The sequence below is a fragment of the Sinohyriopsis cumingii genome, chromosome 2, assembly GCF_028554795.1.
Source record: "Sinohyriopsis cumingii isolate HCF-2022 chromosome 2, ASM2855479v2, whole genome shotgun sequence".
In the NCBI taxonomy this organism is placed as follows: domain Eukaryota; kingdom Metazoa; phylum Mollusca; class Bivalvia; order Unionida; family Unionidae; genus Sinohyriopsis; species Sinohyriopsis cumingii.
In genome coordinates this window covers 3309990-3336314 of record NC_142962.1, presented here as the reverse complement: position 1 = coordinate 3336314, position 26325 = coordinate 3309990, and the positions used below count along the sequence as shown (strand labels likewise).

The following is a 26325-nucleotide window of genomic DNA, read 5'->3' as shown; positions in this document are numbered from 1 at the left end:
CATTTTGTCCTGATCGTTACCCTACACTGCTTACTTAGAAAATCTTACATTGATCCTTATTATTGGCAGAAAGGAAGTGTGTTTATAAACTATTACAATTATTACAACAACTGTAAACAAAAACAACCAAAAACTAAGTAAATGTGTAGAATGCATTCCAAGTTAAATTACCTTCTCTTGTTGTCTAGTTCTGTCCCTATCTTCTCCCCCAAGTTTTAATGTATACATTTGCCATTATTGATTCATTTATGCAAAAGTGCGTTGTATTGACTGCATACATCAGGTCAGTGAAGTTCTGTTCATTTATGAAACAGTGTATTGTATATAAATTAAGTATTATATTGCTTTTTTGTGTACATCAAAAATCAGTCAGGTCCTGTTCGTCATACAACAGTGTATTGTATGTATATTATGTATTGTATTTACTGCTGTTTTACATACACCTAATCAGTAAAGTTCTGTTCTGTTTTATCAGTTTGCTTTCACTAGCAGGATATCTTATTTTTGCCTTACCTTTGAACGGTGAAACAGAGGTATGGCTTTTTATGTCAGTGACATCTGCATCTGATTCAACAATTTTAAGATCTGCACTAGCTTTTGAAAGTCCTATATGTTCTTTGTTGAAATATTGTTATAAACTAAGTTTTATTATCTTAAAATGCTTCAGTTTGTCTGGTAAGCAGAATGCTTGTTCATCATATTGACAGGAGAGACAGAAATTCACACAAGTTTTGTTCAGATCAATTGTTATATTCAAAAAGCTTTATTGCTTAAAATGAGTTTAGTAACTTGGAGACTATTTTGCCTTAAAGTCACGTGATTTTTATGTTTATGCAGTGTTTAAAATCCAGTATCTGCTCTTGGTGATGCTGTTCAATGAAGCGATGAAAGTGACCTGGGTAATAAGTGGGGCAGCCTTGTACAGAGAGAAGTTCCAGCAAGGTTGTGTCATAATAGTATATGAAAAAATAAAAAAAAGGTATTTAATGATGTGAAGCCAGTTGATAGTTGCTTCTCTTTTGCCTAAAACTAAAGGCAAGTGAAATAATTATAGTAGCAATGATGGAACAATAACTATTTTAATGGGATCCATTCCTGCAATTTCAGGGGTCAGCATTATACTGAAGGAATTTATAATAATGGACCTCTTTGCTCACTTATAAGTGAGGACTTTATGGCAGTGGACCTCTGTACTCATAGAGGGACTCCAAGGACCTCTGTGCTGATTATAAGTGAGGGACTTTATAGCAAGGGACCTCATTATTGACTTATAAGTGAGGGACTCAATAGCAGGCAACCCTGTACTGACTTACAAGTGGGGGTCTTTATGGCAGTGGACCTTAGTATTAACTCATAAGTGAGCGATTCAATAGTAAAGACCTCAGTACTGACTTATAAGTGATCGACCTTGTTGCAAGGGACTTTTGTGCTGACTCATAAGTTCTCTAAATTATTCTTTTCTATATCATTCAGATTTTTGATGTCCAGTTCCACCTTTTTCAAGACAACACTGTGGTCAGCTGTGGTGTGAAGCACATCAAGTTCTGGTCTCTTTGTGGTAATGCACTGACACCTAAAAAGGGAATATTTGGGAAAGCAGGAGAAATACAGACAATTTTATGCTTGGCATTTGGTCCTGAAGATACAACATATTCTGGAACTCTTGGCGGGGATGTTTACGTCTGGAAGGGAAGCAATCTGAGTCGAGTGGTACAGGCAGCTCATAGTGTGAGTAACCATTCTAAATATACCACTTGGAAGTATAGAATTTTGTAAGAGTGCATCTTTTTATGTGAAATTTATGAAATGAAGTGAGTGTCTGTACATTTACAGCCTTGTCAACCAAGCAATAAATTATTCATTCATAAATTAATTTGAAATGAGTACAAACAATGAATTATATTCATCACATGGCATAATTGGATGCTTTTTTATTGTGATATTTAATTTGAGCTAAAGTGAGAGTGTTTATTTTTACTAAGGAATATATTCACACATCGCAGATATCTAAAGTGAGAGTGTTTATTTTTAGTAAGGAATATATTCACACATCCCAGATATCTAAAGTGAGAGTGTTTATTTTTAGTAAGGAATACACTCAGACATATCAGATGTCTAAAGTGAGAGGTTTTATTTTTAGTAAGGAATACACTTAGACATATTTTATGTCAAAAGTGAAAGTTACTTTATTTTTACAAAGTAATACATTCAGAGGCCTTGGATCTCTAGAATGAGAATCTATTTTTACTTAGGAAATTAATTAGACACCTTGGACATATAATGTGAGACTCTATTGTCTTTTTTTTTATATCTTGGGATACATTCAGATGCCATTGACATTATCTTTTTTCACACATTTTGACATTTTCACTTCAGACATAATTTTGACTTTGTTTTAGTAATATTGAATGTGGGAGACAGGTCATGACAGCAGTGATGTGATACATTTTAATCCATACTCCTTCATGAAGCTGACACCTGTCTCAGTTAAACATTGAACATCAGTTATTACAGATAGCTAATCTCAAATTATCTTTAATCTTGAATCTTTGGCCCGTATTTTTGGGAAGTTACAGTAATGCATGTGAAGCAGGAAAAAGAAATTTCTGTCTATGCTGCTATAGAAATCGTAGAAAGTTGATGTCAGTTTCATATAACAGTTATGTTTGCTTTACGTACATTTTGATCATGTACTTAGATGTAATTTGCTAAGTGTCTCTTTCACATCCTAATCTTCACTTTACCTTAAAGTATCTAAAAGGTAGATACATTAGCATTTTTCTTACCTTTGTAATTTTCACATAAGTAATTTTAGTTGATCTAATATGTCCATCTCTGATGCAATTCACAAGTTTTGCCTTTTGATGTAAATTTACAGAGATATTGGTAATGGAGCTTGTACATTAACACATTTGGGGAAAAATGGATCAGTTAAGAATTTTGAAAGAATTGTTGAGATTGAGAGTGTTCATGATTTTGAAATTTTTTACTTTGGGATCTAGATCCTATTTCACTGTCTCAAATTTTCATCCTGCTTGTTTTGAATTACACATATTTTCTCAGCATTAAGCAGACATTAAAGATTAAAATAGTCATAATAATCTACAGTCCTCTTTTATTGCTGAAGACATACTGATAATTTCCTCAAATTTGACTAATTCCTCAACTTGTTTTTCAAGACAATGCTACTCTCAGTTTGATAATTTTAAAACTGAAGTTTTTTTTTCTTCATCCCTTGTATTATATCTCTCTCATAGAAGATTCCCAATATTCTCAGAAATATCTGAAGCAAGAAAATTTGATCTCAGTTTGCGTACATATAGAAGTCTTTCAACCTTATCTCTCCCCATTTGGACTGCCTTACAAATATTATTAACTAATTTAATGTAAACCAACTCATCAGCTTCATATAATTTTAATATAACAAAATGTTTGCTTTTTTATCAGTTTGATGCATTTGCAATGATGTTTAATTTTTCCAGGGTGCCATCTACACTATGAGTAGTGCTGATGAGGGGTTTGTGACAGGAGGGAAGGATGGTGTGGTCAAACTATGGGACATGGATTTTAAATCCATCACCTCCATAAATCTGGTCAACATTAAAGATGGATACAAAGGTATGGATTACTTTACTTCAACCCCTTGCCACATGTTAATTTGTTCAAAAAGTCATTAGGGTGGATCTAATTATAATAAGTTTGGATTTGTGGGAATTTAGGATATAACAATGAACTGTAATATCAGAATGATGAAATACTGACAATGTGTTATTTTTCGGTGGGTACCAGTTTTTGTGGAATTTTTTTTGCTTCAGACCATCGTTGAAAGACCCATGATCCTTCTGTGGAAACTATGGCTGCAACATTTACCAAAGTTTCCTAATGTGTATCGTGTAAATGGTTTATAATAAACGAAACAACATCGTGTAAATGGTTTATAATAAATGAAACAACATCGTGTAAATGGTTTATAATAAATGAAACAACATCGTTTAAATGGTTTATAATAAATGAAACAACATCGTTTAAATGGTTTATAATAAATGAAACAACATCGTTTAAATGGTTTATAATAAATGAAACAACATCGTTTAAATGGTTTATAATAAATGAAACACCATCGTGTAAATGGTTTATAATAAATGAAACACCATCGTGTAAATGGTTTATAATAAATGAAACACCATCGTGTAAATGGTTTATAATAAATGAAACAACATCGTATAAATGGTTTATAATAAAAGAAACAACATCGTTTAAATGATTTGAAACACAACCTTTCCCCTCTCTAACTGCTGGGTTTGCTGAACTGCTTAACCTCATTCAGCTTGTGATTATTGTGTATATTCTGTACATCTTTTACCTCTTGTTATGACAGGATTTGGATTGTAAGACACGTCTTCGCTTGGACATGTGTATGAAAAGCTTGTGTATGAAATACAGTGACTAAGAAACTATGCAGTGGCTTACAAAGTTGAAATGGCATTTAAAAAAAATAAAATGTTAATAATCAAGGGGTCTGTTGGCAAATGTGTTGTTTAGAGGTAAAACCGTAGTTCAGATAAATATTTATTAGCATTATTAGTAAATCAGCTTGATTTGTAATGTGTGATATAACCGATTCTCATCAGCTTATACTGTTATTTTCCCTGACAATGCCATATTTGATATGATAGTCATATATACAACATCAGGAAAAGAACTAACATAAAATTCTTAATAAACAATCATATTAAGCAAAGATCTGGATATACATACACACCAGACAGAATGGAAAGTGATATCCCTGGATTCCTATAGAAGAATGTTTGATAATAGTAGGCAGAAATAATAATTTAATACAAATAATACTATCATACAGGTTTGAGAATTGTGATCCGCCCATGGCGCAATAATTTGAATATATAAACAGCTTGGAACTGTGTGGTGTCAGTTCTATTCCTATAGGTCAATAATGAATTTCCACTCATTACTCATTATATATATAATATGTATAGTATGTACACTGTATCAATCGTATGTCACAGGATATATAAATATTTCATTGAAAGGAAACGAGGCTTGCTGAGTTTCCTTTCAATGAAAAATGCATACAATGAGTGGTAGATGATTGATACAGCAAACATACTATACATGTAGTTTTTTTATATCACATACAAATGCACATATTTGTCTTGTGAATGGAGTTAAGACTGACTATGGGCAACTGTGTATTGACTGAGTGAATGAACTCGCATCCCTGCCAAGTGTCCACTACAAAATGTAGTTCTATGCTTTTTCTGGTTATTCATAATCAGCTTTGCATATTGATAAGTTGATTGTTTTCTTTTTTGAGTTTTTATTGTTATTTACATTGATTAAATCAATATAAGACACACTTATGATTTATATATGAAAGATAGTTTTAATTTAGAAAGTAGAGTACTTCAAACGCATTGTTTTATTCATGGACACTAAATGCTCATTCACATACAGGTGCATGGAATTTAGGATGGAATAGTAACTAAGCAAAATGACGAACCAACAAGAGGTAATTAAATATTTTAATATGTTTACTGTTGACCTGAGTCATTATTCTGCTTTAATCAATGTTACTACCAACCACAAAATTGTTTTCTCTGTCTGTCTGTCTCCCTCTCCCTCTGTGTGTGTGTGTATCTCTCTCTCTTCCTTTGGTCAGTTTAACATTTACCATCATTCTTCATAGATCCAGAGACATTGTGGTATGACACAAGTGAAAATCATCTTTAGAGAGAGAGATAGAGAGAGATGGCCTTTGGACATTTTCATATTTAATTATTAATAGCTAATTTCTAGAACTTTATAATAGGTTTAAGAAACAACAACAGCAACAACAAAGCATTATAAACCCATATTTTGCCTTTGCCCTGTAACCAAGACAGGCTATTGCAACATTTTGTAACATTGATTATATGAACTCTGTAGATAGGTCCCATGGGAAGTGTACACATACTGTCACGACATTCTGTATTTCTTGTAGGTTACTTGGTGCAAGTTCAGTTTCAAGTTTTACATCCATCTAAGATTCTTCTTCTCTCTCACTCCCAGTTTCTGTGTATTGTGTCCCTAATTCATGAGAGGGTTGGGGAAATGAAAAAGAATCTGACTGCGATGAAATTGTGTACCATGTTAAGTTCATTTAGAAAACAGGGATTATTATTACTTTTTATTGTTATTTTCATACCTCACTAATGAATAATGAGTGGAAATTCATCATTGACATACAGGAATAGAACTAACACCACACAGTTCCAAGAATGTTTATATATTTGAATTATTGCACCATGGGCGGATCACAATTTGATATACCAATAGCAAATAAATGTATATATGTGTCCTTTAAGATAAAATGCGAAGATCTTAAAGACGTTGTTAAAATATAAATGTTAAAAATTGCTAAAATCATAAGGAACACAACCTCTTCCAAATGCAAGTGAATATTTTCCTCTACAGGATAAAATATAAAATATATTTAGATATAAAATTTTAAAAAAAGGTATAGAAAAATCTAAAGTATTGTAAGGATGATGCCCTTAAAAAATAGGATAGATTTTTAAAAATATAAACTGCCTTGTTTTTACAAAGAGAAAGCTTGATTCTGGGAGAGCATAATGAAAAAGTTACTTGAGTTAGTATTGTGTCATTTGTATGTAACTAAATAGAGACAAAGTGGTATTGTGTCACTAGCATGTAACTAATTAGAGATAAAGTGGTATTGTATCACTAGCTTGTAACAAATTAGAGATGAAGTTGTATTGTGTCACTGGCTTGTAACAAATTAGAGATAAAGTGGTATTGTGTCACTAGCATGTAACTAGAGACAAAGTGGTATTGTGTCACTAGCATGTAACTAATTAGAGATGAAGTGGTATTGTGTCACTAGCATGTAACAAATTAGAGACAAAGTGGTATTGTGTCACTAGCATGTAACTAATTAGAGATGAAGTGGTATTGTGTCACTAGCATGTAACTAATTAGAGATGAAGTGGTATTGTGTCACTAGCTTGTAACAAATTAGAGATGAAGTGGTATTGTGTCACTAGCATGTAACTAATTAGAGATGAAGTTGTGTTACTTGCATGTAACTAATTAGAGATGAAGTTGTATTGTGTCACTAGCATGTAACTAATTAGAGATGAAGTTGTGTTACTTGCATGTAACTAATTGGAGATGAAGTGGTATTGTGTCACTAGCATGTAATTAATTAGAGACGAAGTGGTATTGTGTCACAAGCATGTAACTAATTAGAGACAAAGTGGTATTGTGCCACTAGCTTGTAACAGATTAGAGATGAAGTTGTATTGTGTCACTAGCATGTAACTAATTAGAGATGAAGTGGTATTGTGTCACTAGCTTGTAACTAATTAGAGATATCTAACTAGAAATGAAGTGGTATTGTGACATAATCATGTAACAATTAGCGATGAAGTGGTATTGCAACACTAACATTTGCTGATTAGAAATGAAGTGCTATCATCTCAGTTCCATTGACACATTACACTCGCTGATTTTCCAACCTGTGCCAGTTCGGATATTGTTTGCAAAAACTGCAAAACATCTTTTGCTCCAGAGTTGGTGAATTCAAGATATTTATGATCATCAACCCACAGTGGCTGAAAATTTCTTTCTTTATTAATGTCACATCTGACATTTTTTGGCAGACAGTCTGGTTTATGTGTCTTTGGAGGAATAGTTACCTCAAACTCATTGGCAGCCTTATGTTTTATCATTCCACTTTTAGCTGAATTTTCCTTCTTATGACTTCCATGCAAAAATAATTTAGTAAACTCATTTTATCGAAATAGAAAAGATAACATCATTTGACAGCTACCTCTACTAAAGTAAGATTTTGTCATTTAAGTGCAAACTCAGACTGCTCAGTTAGTGTAATTATTTTGCATCAGATTCAGTACCGCATATTGAAGTCAATTCTCTGTATAATCAGTTAAAAATACTTAAAGGTTCATAAGTGTCATTTAATCAGTTCGTAAAGGAAATGGACATGTAAAGTGCCTTTCATTACTTTTATTGCATTGACTTGGTGGATTAAAAGCAAAGGGTGAACTGCTCAAGAGTATATGTGTTGAATAGATACAGTATAACAAGGTCATTAAAGGACTGTTAATTAATTGTGCCAGATCTGTTTTGTGTGAAAAATGTTGATTTTCTGATAATTTGATCACTTAACCGAATATGCGGTTTATTAGTAATAGACTTTAAACACATGCAATAGTATTTAGTGACCACTTCCTGTAGTATCGCTGGATGTGAATGAATAAATGGAGGCAGATTCAAGCATTCAGTATGCCCAGAGGGCATTAATGGTGAGGAAAATGTAGATAAAGTGATTAAAGTATGAAAATTATTACTTGACTGACTTATTATAAAATATTACAAAATTACTTAAGCCAGATTAGCACCTTGGAAAATTTTACTTGTCTGACTTTGAAAATGTATAGTCTTGGATATCAAGGAATTGGGATCAGTTCTCGTGTCACTGGCATATAACCAATTAAAGATGAGTGTGTATTATCACTAGCATATAGATAATTAGAGATGAAGTTGTATTGTGTCACTCATGTTTAACTAATTAGAGATGTGATGGTATTACATCCCTCATGTATAACTAATTGGAGATGTGATGGTATTACATCCCTCATGTATAACTAATTGGAGATGTGATGGTATTACATCCCTCATGTATAACTAATTGGAGATGTGATGGTATTACATCCCTCATGTATAACTAATTAGAGATGTGATGGTATTACATCCCTCATGTATAACTAATTGGAGATGTGATGGTATTACATCCCTCATGTATAACTAATTGGAGATGTGATGGTATTACATCCCTCATGTATAACTAATTGGAGATGTGATGGTATTACATCCCTCATGTATAACTAATTGGAGATGTGATGGTATTACATCCCTCATGTATAACTAATTAGAGATGTGATGGTATTACATCCCTCATGTATAACTAATTAGAGATGTGATGGTATTACATCCCTCATGTTTAACTAATTAGAGATGTGATGGTATTACATCCCTCATGTATAACTAATTAGAGATGTGATGGTATTACATCCCTCATGTATAACTAATTAGAGATGTGATGGTATTACATCCCTCATGTATAACTAATTAGAGATGTGATGGTATTACATCCCTCATGTATAACTAATTGGAGATGTGATGGTATTACATCCCTCATGTATAACTAATTGGAGATGTGATGGTATTACATCCCTCATGTATAACTAATTGGAGATGTGATGGTATTACATCCCTCATGTATAACTAATTAGAGATGTGATGGTATTACATCCCTCATGTATAACTAATTGGAGATGTGATGGTATTACATCCCTCATGTATAACTAATTGGAGATGTGATGGTATTACATCCCTCATGTATAACTAATTGGAGATGTGATGGTATTACATCCCTCATGTATAACTAATTGGAGATGTGATGGTATTACATCCCTCATGTATAACTAATTGGAGATGTGATGGTATTACATCCCTCATGTATAACTAATTGGAGATGTGATGGTATTACATCCCTCATGTATAACTAATTGGAGATGTGATGGTATTATATCCCTCATGTATAACTAATTAGAGATGTGATGGTATTACATCCCTCATGTATAACTAATTGGAGATGTGATGGTATTATATCACTCATGCATAACTGAACAGAGATGTGATGGTGTTGTATCACTCATGAATAACTAATAAATCATGAGAATGCACGAAATTGTATCATGTTTTCAAGCCTAATCTTTATTTCTTCACTGAATCCCACCTGGTGTCAGAAAATTCTAACTTTTTTCCAAAGGGAGGGGGGAATTTCTCCCCAAACTTTAAGTTGTAGAATAGAGCCTAATGAAATGTTATTGTATCACTTGCATATAGGACACACATCCCCAGCTCAAATACATTATGTTAGAAAAATGATCATATATACAGTGTGCAGATGTTTGCTGGAGAACTCACAGGAGACTTCCAGATCTGTCAGCTATTCAGGATTTTGCAGAATTATTATTAATATCTAGTGAAAATTCCACCCTCCAAATTGTATTGGAAAATTCCAGAAAAAAAAATTCTAAATGTTTTTTGTTGGGTGGACAACATATGAAGAAGAATAATGCAGTACTACCTTAAAAACCTAATGTTATGAGTTGTAATATTGTAGTCATCTACTTTTAGAATGATGTAACATTTTCATAACATTAATGCATTGTCCCAGCCTGGTACTTTTGGATTTGAGAATGCTACTTCAAAAGATAAGAAATGGCTTCATGTAGGTTTCCTATATTGAATACATCTATTTCAGCTCAAATTCCAAGCTAGCTGAAATTTTTAGTTATTAGCTCTACTGGTCATAGACCAAAAGAGTTTATGTCTGTTGTCATCTGTCCATCAGCATAAGTTTCTTAGTGCTACTTCTTCTAAACTACTTAGAGGATTGCCATCAAACTTTAGATATTCATCTTGTCATCTGGTTGGTCCTGAATGAAAATGGTGCTGCTTGGACAGCCAATATGGCCACCAGAGTGGCCATCTTGAAAATAGATGGTCATGTTAAAATGAGTTTTTTACTGAAAGACTTCTGCTTATGATGTCCAATTGGTTGTAAATGAAAATGGTGCAGATCTGACATCCAGTGTGGCCATCACTGCATCCATCTTGAAAATCTTTTTATCACTACTCCTGAATGGATGGTCATATCAGGCTGGGTTTTCACTAAAAGGCTTTTTTTTGTGTTTATTGTCCTTAATATAAATGATACTGATATGATGTCTAATATGAATATAGCTGCCATGGCAGCCCTCATTAAAGTATTGTTGTCGTATCTCTACTTGAACAGAAAGTCATATTGATATTGGATTTTCACTAGAAGTACTTGTTATGGTATCCATTTGGTCTTAAATGAAAATGGTGCAGATCTGATATCCAGTATTGACACCACATCAACCATCTTATTGTTACTCCTGAATAGAAACTCATATCTTGAAAATATTGTTATCTCAACTCCTGTCCAAATGGATGGCTATATTATAATGGGTTTTTCACCAATTGATTTGTTCTGATAGTAGTTTGGTCCTAAATGAAAATGGTGCAAGTCATACATCTGGTATGGCTGCTACAACTACTGTCTTGTTGTCAATACTACCCCTGAATGGATGATTACATCTGGTATGGCTGCTACAACTACTGTCTTGTTGTCAATACTACCCCTGAATGGATGATTACATCTGGTATGGCTGTTACAACTACTGTTTTGTTGTCAATACTACCCCTGAATGGATGATTACATCTGGTATGGCTGCTACAACTACTGTCTTGTTGTCAGTACTACCCCTGAATGGATGATTACATCTGGTATGGCTGCTACAACTACTGTCTTGTTGTCAATACTACCCCTGAATGGATGATTACATCTGGTATGGCTGCTACAACTACTGTCTTGTTGTCAATACTACCCCTGAATGGATGATTACATCTGGTATGGCTGCTACAACTACTGTCTTGTTGTCAATACTACCCCTGAATGGATGATTACATCTGGTATGGCTGCTACAACTACTGTCTTGTTGTCAATACTACCCCTGAATGGATGATTACATCTGGTATGGCTGCTACAACTACTGTCTTGTTGTCAATACTACCCATGAATGGATGATTATTATGACTTGGAGTTTTAACCAAATGACTTCAAATGGTGTCATCCTTTTGCTAAATGAAAATGCTTTAAACTGACGTCTAATATGGGCACCACAGCAGCTAATTGAAAATCTTGTCTTCATGTCCATATTACACAAGTGTCACTGTATATTGTATTTTTCTATAGGACTATGTTTGAGAAGTGTTTGCTGGCGAGGTGACAAAATATTGGCAGGAACACAAAACTGTGAAATATTTGAGATTGGAGTGAGAGAACGAGACAAGCCAATATGCTTAGTTCAGGGCCATGCAGAAGGAGAGTTATGGGCCTTGGCAATCCACCCAAAGAAGGCAATCTTTGCCACTGGAAGTGATGATAACACTTTAAGGTACAAATGTTCAACAGTTAGTTAGACTGTTCTCTTGCTGAAAAGAGAATCATATAATTGTTCTAGAGTATATGTAATTTAAGTCTTTAAGCTATACATTTCTCATAATTTAGTTTTCTTTTGCAGTTCTTCAAATATGTTACACAATCATAATCCACTATCTTGTATTTCTAGTCCTCCCAAGTTAAGAAAGTCACTAATGACATCTTTTATTTTGTTTTAAAAATAAAATTCCAAAACTGTGTCTGCTTTGTATGACCTAAGTTCTGTGAGCTTGAGGGATTGGTGCCAAATCCCATCAATCAGTTACTTCTCATGCCTAATCACCATGTTCTTACAAATGGCTTTGCATTTATCATTATAATTTGTGCTATTTCACCAACAGGAGCAATTATTTAGTTGTCTCACCTCAGAAGTGTATAATCAATCTGTTGTCTTAGTAATTCTCATTCTGTTATGATTGTAGATGAGTAATTTGCACTTCAGATGATTAACTTCTTTATATGACAAGTTGACTGATGCCATCTTAATTGACTTCTTTGCAATTCATAATGCTTATATTTCATCTCACTATTTGACCATTTTTGTAATTTATTTCAGGTAAAAGATAATGTATTCCTTGTAATATGGTTGCTTCTCCAATTTGCTGAAGAATTTATCTTAAATCATTGTGTTCACTTCAGCTCAGTATGATGCTTGTCTGATTTTACATAAGTATGCTTTTGCTGTCTCAAATAACAGGCATCAACAGCAGTAGAATAGATATCAACAACAGTTGAATAGATATCAACAGCAGTAGAATAGATATCAACAAAAGTAGAATATATATCAACAGCAGTAGAATAGATATCAACAACAGTAGAATAGATAGCAGCAGCAGTAGAATAGGTATCAACAACAGTAGAATAGATATCAACAACAGTAGGCAGGATATTCACCGACTAGTATTAGCTGCATCAGATGCTGTTCAGAGTATCAATTTGATGTTTGCTCTCACTGGTCTTAAAGAGATGGGTGTCTGTCATAGATAAGTATTTTACCTAGGCTAATGAGAGAGTCAGGAAACACTCGATGATTGCTATCAGTGATGGTTAAGTTACCAACTTACTCATCCTGCTATTTTTACCATCACATGCTTTCCACACAGTGAAACAAGTATAGACTACTAGACTAGTTCCAACATTGTATGGTAGCCAACTTGGAACAGACCTGGACAAACAGTCATCATATAAATACCCTAGTAGTGGCTTTAATGATAATTACCTTTATAGCCTGTACCCAACTTCATTACCAGATGTCACCCACCCCCAGACTACCTCCACTTAGCTCACCAGTCTCAACCTACCCCTGGGGGCTGGATAGAATGATCTTTCCTCTAGGCATACCTGGCTCTGGAATCAAGATGCAGTTCTGCCAATGATGCCCAGTGTAATAGCATTGAATTTGATGAACATGTCAATAACCAGACAAGCATTGCAGACTGGCACTGGATAGGTCCATCATCCATCATGACCCAGTAATGGCTTTGTTAGCATTCCATTCCTGCATGCTTGGTACCCATCTCTGACCTTCGAGTCAACTGAAACTGAATGCTAGGAGATTACCACTTCCCAATATGGATGGACTCAAACCATTGTCCTTTATTCTCATATACCTGCTTCACTAGCTCCACTGTTGCTACCTTCATTGTGGGTCTCTTTGTCACCCCACTCCCTAGAGTTAGAAGAGACATGGTTGCAGCACCATCTTCCTTCCGCCAGAGTTCTGTATACCTACTCCTGCTCTGTTGGTATTTTATAGAATTCCTGCATTCATTCATCTTTTATTGAAGAAAGACCACCTTCTTTCATATAGTTACCATAATCTGGTTGCTGCCATCCTATACTACTTATAAAGGCAACTCCAGGTCCCAAGCATCAACAGGATTTTGTCTGTTCACAGTGTCCACTCACATCTAACTTCAATCTAGCTTTCCACAAGATAAACATGCATGTCTTCCACACAGAAACCTATGCTGTCAATAGAGACATTGCTGGCCTGGGACTATGAAAACCTTTCTCTTTGTGCATGGATCAGAAATCCTTTCTTGTATAGCATGAACTGCAATGCAACATCATAGTGATTGGTTAAAGACCATCACAAGACTGTCTCAGATTGCAAGCACTCTCTTCCAAGCTCCTATTCCACAAATAGGAAGAGGTGAGGAAACACACCGTGAAATAGGCAAACCTCACATAGGCACAGAATTCCACCCAGAACCCAGCCTTTGTTTCCTAGGAGAAATCAGAAGTTGCAAGCCCCCCTCCTTCCCCAACCAAAGGCATACTGGAGGTAGGGGAACCAAGTCTCCAGACTTCTTCCTTCTGGTGTTGTAATTTTCCAATGTGGCAGGTTGACATATCCACATTAAACTATGCCATATCCCAGGCAGGCTAATTGTCCCAACAGAATTAGCCAGTCTACAGGGAATGACCCATTCTCCGTTTGATTTTGAGTTAGATCTGCACCTGCCAGGTTCAGTTTCTTGTGGATATTTTGGTGACGAAATGGAATATCCAACACCTAACCTTCATTGCTTCAGCGTCAGATCTGAAAGCCTGGGTAGTCCATTCCCATTCCTTGAACTGGAATAGTCTCAATGCATATACCATTCTGCAGTCCCCTCTGATTCACATGGTCATGCTGAAAGCAAGGAAATCTGAGTGAAAATTTGGTCCTTTTAAGTAGGAAAGCGATTCCCAGAAAAATTCTGCCTTTCCACCTGCTGAAATAACTGCCCATGCAGGTTTTTCATCCAAATCCGGAGAAATTGAACCTGCACTTATGGGTCATATCAACCAAACCATGATTAAAAAACCAGCAACTCTGGGATAAAGGGATATAACTCCTCCTGTCTCACAACCTTCTCTTCTAACAAATATGATTGGGTAATGTATTGTAATGAACAAACCTGCTTTTGGAGTAAAATGTTTCTTTGATAATACATACCAGATCATATTACAGGCTGACTCTCCCAAGCCAAGTTATATTCCTGGAAAAGCATGTACATCATATTACAGGCTGACTCTCCCAAGCCAAGTTATATTCCTGGAAAAGCGTGTACATCATATTACAGGCTGACTCTCCCAAGCCAAGTTATATTCCTGGAAAAGCATGCACATCTTAGTGACTGACAGTTGATTGGATTTGGCACCAATACCTCAGTCCAAGGGACGACCACTCTCTTTAGACTTGGCAAGCAGATAACTTTTTGGCACTTTTATTGCTAAAACAAGCCAGACTCATACTGAACATCAATCTTAGCTTGGGAGGTTGAATTTGCAAGTTAGTACTCTTACATGTATTATGGTTACTGAAAAACATTGGCTTCTTTTATTTAACTTCTGTATAGATTTTTAAAAATCCCCAACTACAAGTCCTATCACTTTTATAGAAAAGTTTTATTACCATTCACATTATTGTTTTTATACAGATGAACTTAATTTGCCAGAAAATATACAGATTATTCTGTTGAAGTTTTCAGGAGGCTGTCACTTCATAGCATCTTTTTCCTGTTCTCTTTTTCAGGCTTTGGAACATGAGCACATATGAAATCCTGTCCAAGACAACAATGGATCAAAAAATACGCTCTCTTGCCTTTGATGCAGATGGGGGACAGCTGGCTGTAGGAATGACAGATGGCTCTTTTCTTGTTCTTAAAGCAAGGTATCTTTGGATATCGGTATCTCATCATGAATGTGGTAGGGCCATGTACTTAGTAGGGGTGAAATGATTCATCGATATATCAATGCATCAATACTTATGCTGATATGATACACATATTGATACATGAGACAGAAATGATAAAAAACAATACTGTATGCATGTTATTTTAGTCTTCAGCTGTCATGAATAATTATTATTAGTTGCCTTGTTATTCTGTAAAATTATAATCCATCTGAAACAGCATTTGCAGTCACATGCACTCATGTTTATTAGTAAAATCATAAAAGATTATTTGAGAATACCCACTTGCCATCTACAAGTTAACACAAAGTGACATGGTTCATTATCTGGTTTTCCCCTCCAAGCTCATTATCTCATTAGCCCAGAAGTATGTCCCACATACTATACATTCCAAATGTGTTCCACATCTTTAATGAAGTACTTTACTCATCATTTAATAACCACTTTCATGTGAAGTTTCTACTTTAAATTGTTTCTTGACTCCTTTAGTAGATTTGAAAGCTATGCTGTCAGTGTGTTGCATGTTGAATATGTTACACTGAATTTATAATTGTGGTTATTGCTTGTTCTGCTTCAGGTTAAAAAATAACCACCAATCAGAAATCAGTGTAGCTTATTCTCTGCATGACAAATAGGAAGTATTGGCAGAGCAACAGAGACTTTGCGGGAAAGTCATTAGATATGTCAAGTACTTAAGTGGAGATGCTGTCAGGGTGTGCAATTTTGTGAATCATGCAGAATTTGTATGACTTCGCATGCTTGGAGAACTGTGAAATGTGAGAACTCCTGCAAATTCATTGAAAGTCCCACATATGAAAATGTACTCTGCAAAGTTTACAATTTTTATTTAACCATTCTTGTTGCGACATCTGTTTTTTGGGTAGTAATTGTTTCACATCTGGGTTCTTCAAGCACAACATGACTGGTTGTGAAACTAAATTTGATTAGAACAACATGCCCAGGAATAAAAATTATGGTGTAGTTTGAACCAATCATGAATAAGGTTTTACAAATGTGTGTTTAAAAAAATATGGGCTACATAGAAAACATAAAATGTCTGAACCCCGGCATGGTTCATTACAATTTCATTTGCCAAAGACTTGCTGATGATAGTAATGATGACAATAATTTTTAAAGTTATGAAGTATATCAGATTATTGGAGCTGGGAAAGTATTAATGGAGATACCAGTGCATGATTTTAGCCTGAAATGGTGTTAAATATGAGTAAGATTTACATGCTGGATAAACAAAAAATAGATGGCATGACCCTTTCAGTGGTATTTCAAAATTAAATGTACAAAGGGCAGAATACTGAGCCAAATTAAAATAAAGACAATTTAACATTGTAATGCAATTTTCATATTTTTAATTAATCAGATTTGCCCTGTGGATCATATGCTACGAAACTATATACATAGATTCATATAAGGGTTAAGATAAATTGAATAAAATAAGGGTTAAGAAAAGACAATAAGAAGTTAAGATATTTATTTTAATACCTCTGTCTGCACAAGCATTGATGGACCCTTACAGCAGTATGGAACAGATAAGAAATTTGGCATAGTAACCAGTAAACTTCTGATTTAACAAAGGATGTTTATATTAGTGAAAAATCCTATTTTGGATCAGATGTATCCAAAAGATAATATCTTTGATCTTGGGAAGTTTGTACATAACAAATATTCAATCTGACAAAGCTAGCTATGTATATTGCCCCTTCAGAAAGAAGCACAGAACAATATTCATACAAAGATAAGGAGCAGATTATGCTCAGAATTAATTAACAGATTAATGCTTATACAACCTGAGGTGACATCTGTCAAAGATGTTGATTTCAGTAGAGATATAAGGAAGTGGAGCAGGAAAAAAGAGAGCCAGATATTGAAGTTTAGATAAAATTGACCTATGACCATTTCTCTCTCCCCTCCTTTGTTTTTGATAAAGGGGGAGGTCCCCCATAATATAAAATCATGTCATCATCTCTCCTTAAATTGTACATGGGAAACAAATTTGGAATTTCTCTTTTTTATGCAGAGATATTTAATTAGTGAATGAAGGTGCTGATGGAAGAAATGAAATTAGCATATGATGAGCAATGTGGCAGATTTCAAACTGCTCAAGTTTATCACCTTGTGTAAGTTAAAAGAAAATTGTAGGATAGGACTGGGTGTAGTCATTAGTTTTCTTTCTTCACTAACAAATACAAGTACCTGTGGCTGCTGCAGTATATTACATCTGCAGGAAATAAAATGTGACAGATTTTGTTGATATTCAACCTTATTACCAGGCCCAGATTTGTTCTTGATGAGATTTTCTTTGCACGAGGAAATTGCATTATTTCATCTGTTTTTGAAGACAGCATTATAATATCTTCCAAATGTAAGTGAGACACAAAATTAGTAATAATATGTTTTCAAATCATTCATGTTGTACAAAACAAAAGGAATTAAATGTAACCACCATTAAATGGCCTAAAATGTTGTATAAAACTCACTGCATCCAATGTATAGTCTGTTTGAAAGTATTGTTGATATCTTCTCATCAATGAGAATTGCATATAAATATATGATAACTATATGTCTGTCTGTAGTATGCATATAAATATATGATACCTATATGTCTATCTGTAGTCTGCATACTGGAAATAGGAATAGAATGTCAACATACATGAAAGGGCACCACCTATCTTCCAAAGATAGAAAGACCATCAAGTTCATATGTGTATCGATATATTGTATTGCAGGCTGTGTATCGTCAATCATATTGACATGTGGCACAGGTGTATCATTTCACCCCTAGTACTTAGGGCCCTGCTGTAGAATGTGGGAGACTGATAGTTAATCACTTTTTCTGTTTGTCCATCAATTCATCTGTTCACACTTTTTCGAAACCCTTATATTTAATTGGCTGCCATTTGGTTGATGAATTGCTGAGGTGTAGATGTGCCTTTTAAATCTTTCCTCATTTCAGGTCCAGTTTTGATTGCCCTATTTTGATTAGTTTTAAAGCTCCCCTGCAGCAGGTCCTTGTAACCAGACTATCTCATGAACAGTTCATTGTCTTTTTATGCATTTTTTTTAGTGTTCATTGTCTCACATGAGGTCTTTGTATTGGTTTTGTCTCATTAGTTCCATTTTGAATAGAGTTATGAGCCATGACAACTTAACACATATGACCTTGATTGTAACTGGCACAATTTAAGAACCATTCAAGATATTCTGAAACAATTTGGTGTGAACATTGTTTTTTAGAATTAGATATACAGTAGTCCCCCTCTTATAAGGCCACCCCTAATGCAGCAGGGAAGTGGCCTTATAATGCGGGTGGCCTTTCTAGAGGGGGATGACAAATGTGAATAGTAAATACATATGAAAAAAGTCACAAATACATTTAATTTTAAATATTTAATATTTTAATTAAAAAATCACATGCATGATGTGAAATAAATGTAAAACAAACTTTGTCATCATTTGCAAAAGAATGCTATGAATAACCATTGATAGTTTTAAAACTGTCTTTATAATTATGTTACAGTTCACATCACGTCACTTTGTTGGTAACAGTCCAAAAAACAAACCAGTCTCATCACATTAAAAATATCCTTGCTGTCATATCCCCTGCATATATCGTTTAGTCTTTTGTTCCAATCTTCGACAACTTCATTATTAACATCAGCTGATTCACCGCTAATGACAGAACACTTGCTATTGTGTCGCACTTGAAATCTGTGCAACCATCCGTTGCTTGCGGTAAAGTCGTCATATCCCAGTTCAACTGGCAAAATTTTTGCTTTTTCTTGTCTTTCAAATCAGGATACAAACGTCTCCTGGCTCAAACAATCTTCCTTTCTCCGTCCATTTCACCTTTCCACTTCTGCAGAATTGTTTCATTATCTTTCACGATATTGTTTATCTGAGTCTTCCCGACGTTAGTTTTCTGCAAGGATCCTCGAGGACCCCCCCCCCCCCCCACGCCGTCAGTTGAATTACTTTCACGTTCTCCTCTAAACTGAGAATTTTTATTTTCCTCGATGACATGTTGATCTTTTTGCAGTAAGTTATTCATGTTGGCAACTACAATACTGATAAAACAATTTTGTATGCTTCTAAACAAATTGCCGTGTGTTTTTAAAGGAAGTGATCTTGTCACGTGATTCGTTAGTCTCGGTCTGGTACCCTATTGTTTTTATACATTTCTTGAAACTAAACGGCTTCGATATGTACCATTAACATCACGAAGATTTGACCTCGCGGCCGCTAGGATTCGTAATTTTGACAATTATTGTCAGTAGTAATAGCCACTGATTACCAAAGTCAACAAGCTCAACATCTTACTAAGGGAAGCCATAAAGGCTATTAAACCATTTTCCTGCTGACTTTGGTATTGTACATCGATACTGCCACTTCTCAGCTGTTACTACTGTTCAATAATTGTATTCTTAACAATTATCAGAGTGACTAAACCGGACATCTTATGATAACACAGCAATAAGGCTAATTGGATTACATGTACGTACCCTTTTGTATGGATTAAAATTTGAGTCTTTCTCGGTTTTTATTTGGCTTCTCGTGAGGCGTAAATGATATAATATTAACCTTAGTGGTAAATGTACTTTACTCAACACTTCTTTCAGTAACGAAAACTTGACATCGGGAAACAGAAATCGGATTACTTAACACACGTTATGAATACAATACTGGTTCTGGATACATATTCAAATAAAATTCGGCCGCTTGTGAGGGGTAAATTTTATGATTTTGTACTAATATGCTGGCCGCTGGTCGCGTTAGGCGGGTGGCCTTTCGCGAGGGGTACTTTTGAACACAAACTCGTCGGTGCCAACGGATTCTGGCCGTAAGGAGCGGGTGGCCGCTGGTCAGGGGGGCCGTTCAAGAGGGGGACTACTGTACTCTGAATAGGCCTTGTCTCATAAATGCCATTGCAGACAGAGTTATAGCCTTTGACAATTAACTCATCATCTTCTCATAGAATATTACTTTTAACCAGCACTTCCGTCTCAAGACCCATTCAGCATATATATTCTGATACATTTTTGGTAACTTTGTCTCTGAGGCCTTGTTGTGCCTCACTTATATGAAAAATATAATGACCTTGACAAATCCCTATTTTTGTGCAGATCATTTTAATTTAAGATTTTTGCTTTAGTTTTATCCTTTGATTTATAGTTGCTTATAATTATCTAGATTGATGAATATACCTCATAGCATTCCGCCAGTGTGAAGCTAGCTTAGAGTTACATGATATTGTATTCACAAGGACAGTTCTAAGTCTGTTGAAATTACCTAACTAGGAGTGAATATTGAACAGAATTTTACACTTATTCACTCAGAATTGCTCATTGGTCATCCACTCTGCTTAAAGGCAACCTTTTCTGGTTATTGTTTGACTATAATGATGGAAGATCCAGCACTAATTTCCAAGATTTTCTTAATCCAAGGGTTGTGGGTTCAGTGCCTGGTGAAGACACCACAAGTCAACTACCTTGTGCATCCACGTGATGGACTGTTAGTTCTCATTTTGTGAGCATGATATTGGCAATAGTGTCTTCTAAGTGCCATTAAAAAAAAAGTCTGGTTATGAATGGTAGTGGTGGGGTCAGGTGTTATCACATGTGGTTCATGGATCTTAAATTTTTGACTTGAAGCAACAACAAATTTAAGGAGAATAGTTTCCAATGAAAACAAGTTAATTCACAGTGATCACTAAAGTACAGAAGTACTGTCAGAATTATTAATAATTAAAGCAAAGATAGATTAATCTCATTTTAAATATGTAAAATGTGACATTAAAGATTAAAAATAATTGAATATACCCAGTAATCAAAATAATTCAATGAATATAAATTTAATACAGCATCAAACATTTACTTTTCTTAAACTTTGAGTAATGTTTACCAGAGACATGTCTGAAGTAATTCACATCAAAGACAGGAAGGAGGTGATTCATGAATTGAAGTTCTCTCCATGTGGGAAGTTTTTGTCTGTGGGATCAAATGACAACTTTGTTGATGTCTACTCTGTGGAGGAGCGGTACAAACGTGTAGGGACGTGTAAAGGAAACTCCAGTTTCATCACCCACCTGGACTGGTCCAAGGACAGCAAGTATTTACAGACAAACAGTGGGGCAGCCGAAAGGCTTATTTTCCAGATGCCAGGTGAACAGATTTTGTATCTAATATAATTATGAAACATTGTAAGAAGAATCTGGAGAATGATTTTTTATTGGAAACTTTTAGAATATTAGTGGTGGTCACGGACAGTGCAGAGCCATTTAACAAAAGATACTTGTGAAAGTAATAGACCTGCCAACACTTACAATTTGACATGTCTTATTGAAATTACCCTAAAATTACAGACATACAGAATAATATAATTTTTTTTAATGAAAATATGTTTCAGGGAACCAGATTAACTTTACAGTAGTACTTCATATGATTTAAAATGCCCATATTTTTCATGCAGAATGCCTGCATGATCAAGCTTTTGCTTATATTTTCTAGAAATGGCATCCAGCATGTGGAAACGTGTTAAAGGCAAAAGGGAAAGTAGCCTCAGAATGTTTAAATACTTATCACAAAAGTATAAAAAGGAATATTCAGATTATTGGGGAAAAAAGCTGGAAAGGCAACAGTTATGTTTACTGGATAACATATGATGATTTGATTATGTCTCATGGCAGGACAGATGATTGCCATCACCACATCAAATTGAAAACAAACAGCAACAAAGATAAAGTCAAATTTAGGGACCTAGCAAGAACACATTGAGTTCCATGGGGTTTAAACTGCATTTTCTGATACTCTACTGGAGGTAATTAAGGTTTAAGTGTACTTTGGATTGGACATGATGTTTGTGCTAACTGCTTCAGTCTCATAGCACACTTATGAGTATAGCAAGTACATGTTTTCCAGCTCAACACAAGCAGTACACGATATTGTGTTAAACCTTACTGAAAATTTGTCTGACTTAAAGAAAAATATTGACTGCCCTACTGAATAGGTCTTTGTTAGGGTTGGCAGGTCTGCAGTAATGCCCTTGATTATTTTAAAAAATGCCTAATGTAGCTAAATTTTGAAAGTGTTGTTTTTAATGAAAATACGAGTTTGTGCAGGTTGTATTCACAATAAGCCTCAGGGGTAGACAATTTTTTTAAATATATGGTTGTCATGGGCAATAACTTTGAAAATCTGGTTGCCCAGCAGATTTTTCCGGTTATCCAATAAAGTACTTTCACTTACCCGCAAGATTGATGTAATTGTTAACTTTTGTCATGTATATAGTTTGTTCTAATTACACACAGCTTATAACTCACCATCATTCCTGCTAATGAAAAGTGTCACACGTTTACACACACATTTAATCTATTTGAGATCAACAAATAAAAGGTAATCAAACAATTTAGGTATTTATGGTGTTTACATATGTCAGGTTTCTAGTAGTTTGCCACCCCCTGTCCAGAAACATATCCATATTTTTATTTCTGAGTGATTGTTAATGTTATCATTAATTCAACATTATCAACCCTATGTCCCTGGCATTCATTATTAATTGTCCTTGGCTCCTAGGCAATGGAGTTTTCTTCCCCTGATACTATGACTTTACACCTGCATCAATATTTCTGACAGATTGCCATCATTTGTTTTTTCTCCTGAATATTAACACACTGCTTATGCGGAAACTAAGCACAGTATTCCCTTGTAATGTATAATCAGCAAGAACCAGTCTGCTTGTAGCAGGGTCATCATTGTTTAATCTTTTTATGCATACATCAGTCCATCCTGGGAAGTTTCTTACCACAATTATGCAAAAGCTATTTGACATAGGCTTATTTCTATATTTGATGACATGATTGTAATTCAGTTTTAATGGAATGAGTGAAGTTTTATTAACATGTTTCTGTTCATATAAAGATAAATTTGTTAAATTTTCACACAATTTGGATGATTCTGATGATTTAAAAAAAAATAAGTTTTCTTTTATAGTTTTGAATGTTTTGCAAAACCTCGTTAGGAAGTTTATGTCAAGACCATTTGACCTCAGTACGTGTCCATGTTTACATTTTCCTGCACATACGTGTTTTAAACAGTGTTTGAGAGCTCTGAAATTTTGGACTGTCTGAAATTTGTTGTTTGCAGTAGGGGCATACGTATTTTACAAACACTAAATTTTAGTTTTCTTAAAACTTTTAATCCAATCAAAGCAGAAAGCTGCAAAATGATAACTCTTTATAGTCAACTAGATAATTTAATTTTTTTACTGATATAATTCTTGCCAATTAAATTTGGATTTAATTTTTGTATTAATTACAGGTGGTAAACAGGTAACCAGTCGAGAGGAACTTGCCAGCATTCACTGGTACAGTTTTACAGGAGTTCTGGGTCAGGAAGTTAATGGGATCTGGGAAAAATACACTGATACTAACGATATTAATGCTACAGATGCTAACTATGATGCAGGAGTGATTGTAACTGGAGATGACTTTGGCCTAGTTAAACTCTTCAAATTTCCCTCTGTAAGAAAAGGTATGACTGATATGCTGTTGTAAAATTTATTCAGATTTCATTAGCGCACCTGTCTGTAAAGTAAGGTGAGTTTATGGTATGGCTGGTGTACATTTCCTGTCATTCATCATCTGTCAACATTTGGTATTTTAAAATCTTTCTCAAAAACCACTGGATAAGCTTCAGTCTCATTTGTCATCGAGCATTCTGACAGGAAGAGCTTTCAAGTTTTTACAATCGATGATCTGCCATTAAATATAGCCACTGTTACAAAAAAGTAGAAAATCTCTAAATGACCTTTTCTGAAATTCAACAGAATTTTACACAATTTGAAGAAAACACTCTTTTGGAAGGGTTTCATGATTTTAACTCTACATATACCAGAAGAGCTTATGTGATGGCTTGTTGTTTGTCCATCTTCGGTCAGCCATCCTTCATCCTTGAAAGATGTGCATGTATACAATTACTGTCTTTCTACAATTTTTACTTGAGTTATTGCCCATTTTGACTTGAAGCACAGATGTAGTGTTTGACACTTTCTTATGAATCCCATTATGCTCAAAAAAATTTCATTGGAGCAGTATGAAACTTTATGCATGTTATGATCAACATATCAAGAAGCACATATCAGCATATCATAATGATCCAGCAATTTTTTAAACATTTATTGACATTTTTTATGCATGTTATGATCAACATATCAAGAAGCACATATCAGCATATCATAATGCTCCAGCAATTTTTTTAAAAGTTGGCATTTTTTGTCCAAATCTGATGCATTGTACAAGAGATACTTGTGAACGCATGTAGTTCCAATTTTCCATTTTTCAGTGGGTCACTGTGAAACTTTGTGTTATGTTCATTTAAAGTTACTGTCTTCCCACAATTGTTATTTTAGTATTTGCCCTTTTTGTTTGGTAGAGGAATGTGGTGTATGCCAGAATTTTGTGAGCACAACTAATCTCCCAGTTTTTGTATGGCTTTCTGTGGAAATAAACACCAAATGACTTTGCTCCTGTGATTTTTGCTAGAGTTATTGATCTTTTTGATTTGGAGCTAGATGCAGTTTATGAAACAACAACTCTTGCCATTTTCAGTAATCGCTGTGAAACTTCCTGCAGGTTACAGTCATAATCTGAATATTTGCATGTCCACAAGTCACGTTGCTTTCACAATTTTGCTAGAGTTATTGCCCATTTTGTCCTGCATCTAAGTGCATTCTAAGACAGAATCATATAAACATAATTAATCAGGATCACCATGAAACTTGGTAATATTATTCACGTCGGTGTGTCAAGATGGACATAGTGACAGGTCTTTGTGCGCTCACTGTTTTTGACCTTATTGACTTACAGTTGGAGTAAAAAATATAGTAGAAATTTGTGAATGCAACTATAAAAAACAGTTTTCACTGGATTGCTGTGAAACTTTGGATAAAGTAAGGTCATTAGAAAAAGATAGGCACATTGACCAATCATTATACTTGCATTATTTGAGGAAGAGTGATGTACTTGTTATACCTTAGACTCCTCTTATTAATGGGAGCAGTTGTGGGATGTGAGATAGGTTGGACTATATCTACATGAGCATTTTGCTCACCATTCCCCTTGTTATTTGCTTGCTTATACACACCATGGCAGCTTTGGTGGCATAAGACATATGAAGCAGTTTAAAACTTGTGTTTATGGTTTTGATTACGTCAAGTGAATGAACTGTGCATTTAAGTTGTACTGTTGTGTATTCATTGTCACACGTGAAACCTTATTTAGTAATTTTATTTTAATGTGACCGATCTCTTTGAAATTTTGGTGGAAATGTTTCAGGTGAATGCTTGCAATTAAAGTTTGCTGATTGCATAGAGCAGGTTAATGCTTATTTTTAAGGTTTTTGATTGCAGCTTGTAGGAAAGAAAAATGCTTCTTAAGTTCACTCATTTTTGTTCAGCAGCATGTACCAGGCCTTATTCAATACTTTTCTTCCCAATG

The 26325-nt window shown here is 34.7% G+C and overlaps 1 protein-coding gene across 1 annotated transcript in view; it reads left to right on the top strand.

Annotated features, from left to right (window-relative positions):
• LOC149804251 (echinoderm microtubule-associated protein-like 6) overlaps window positions 1-26325 on the top strand; it is a 157160-nt gene that overhangs the window by 17201 nt on the left and 113634 nt on the right. Inside the window, exons 4-9 of the mRNA XM_089938113.1 lie at window positions 1474-1728; window positions 3483-3618; window positions 11891-12092; window positions 15660-15797; window positions 21738-21994; window positions 24149-24361. Of these exons, the coding sequence (XP_089794239.1) occupies window positions 1474-1728; window positions 3483-3618; window positions 11891-12092; window positions 15660-15797; window positions 21738-21994; window positions 24149-24361 (1201 nt within the window). The remainder of the gene's footprint in view (window positions 1-1473; window positions 1729-3482; window positions 3619-11890; window positions 12093-15659; window positions 15798-21737; window positions 21995-24148; window positions 24362-26325) is intronic.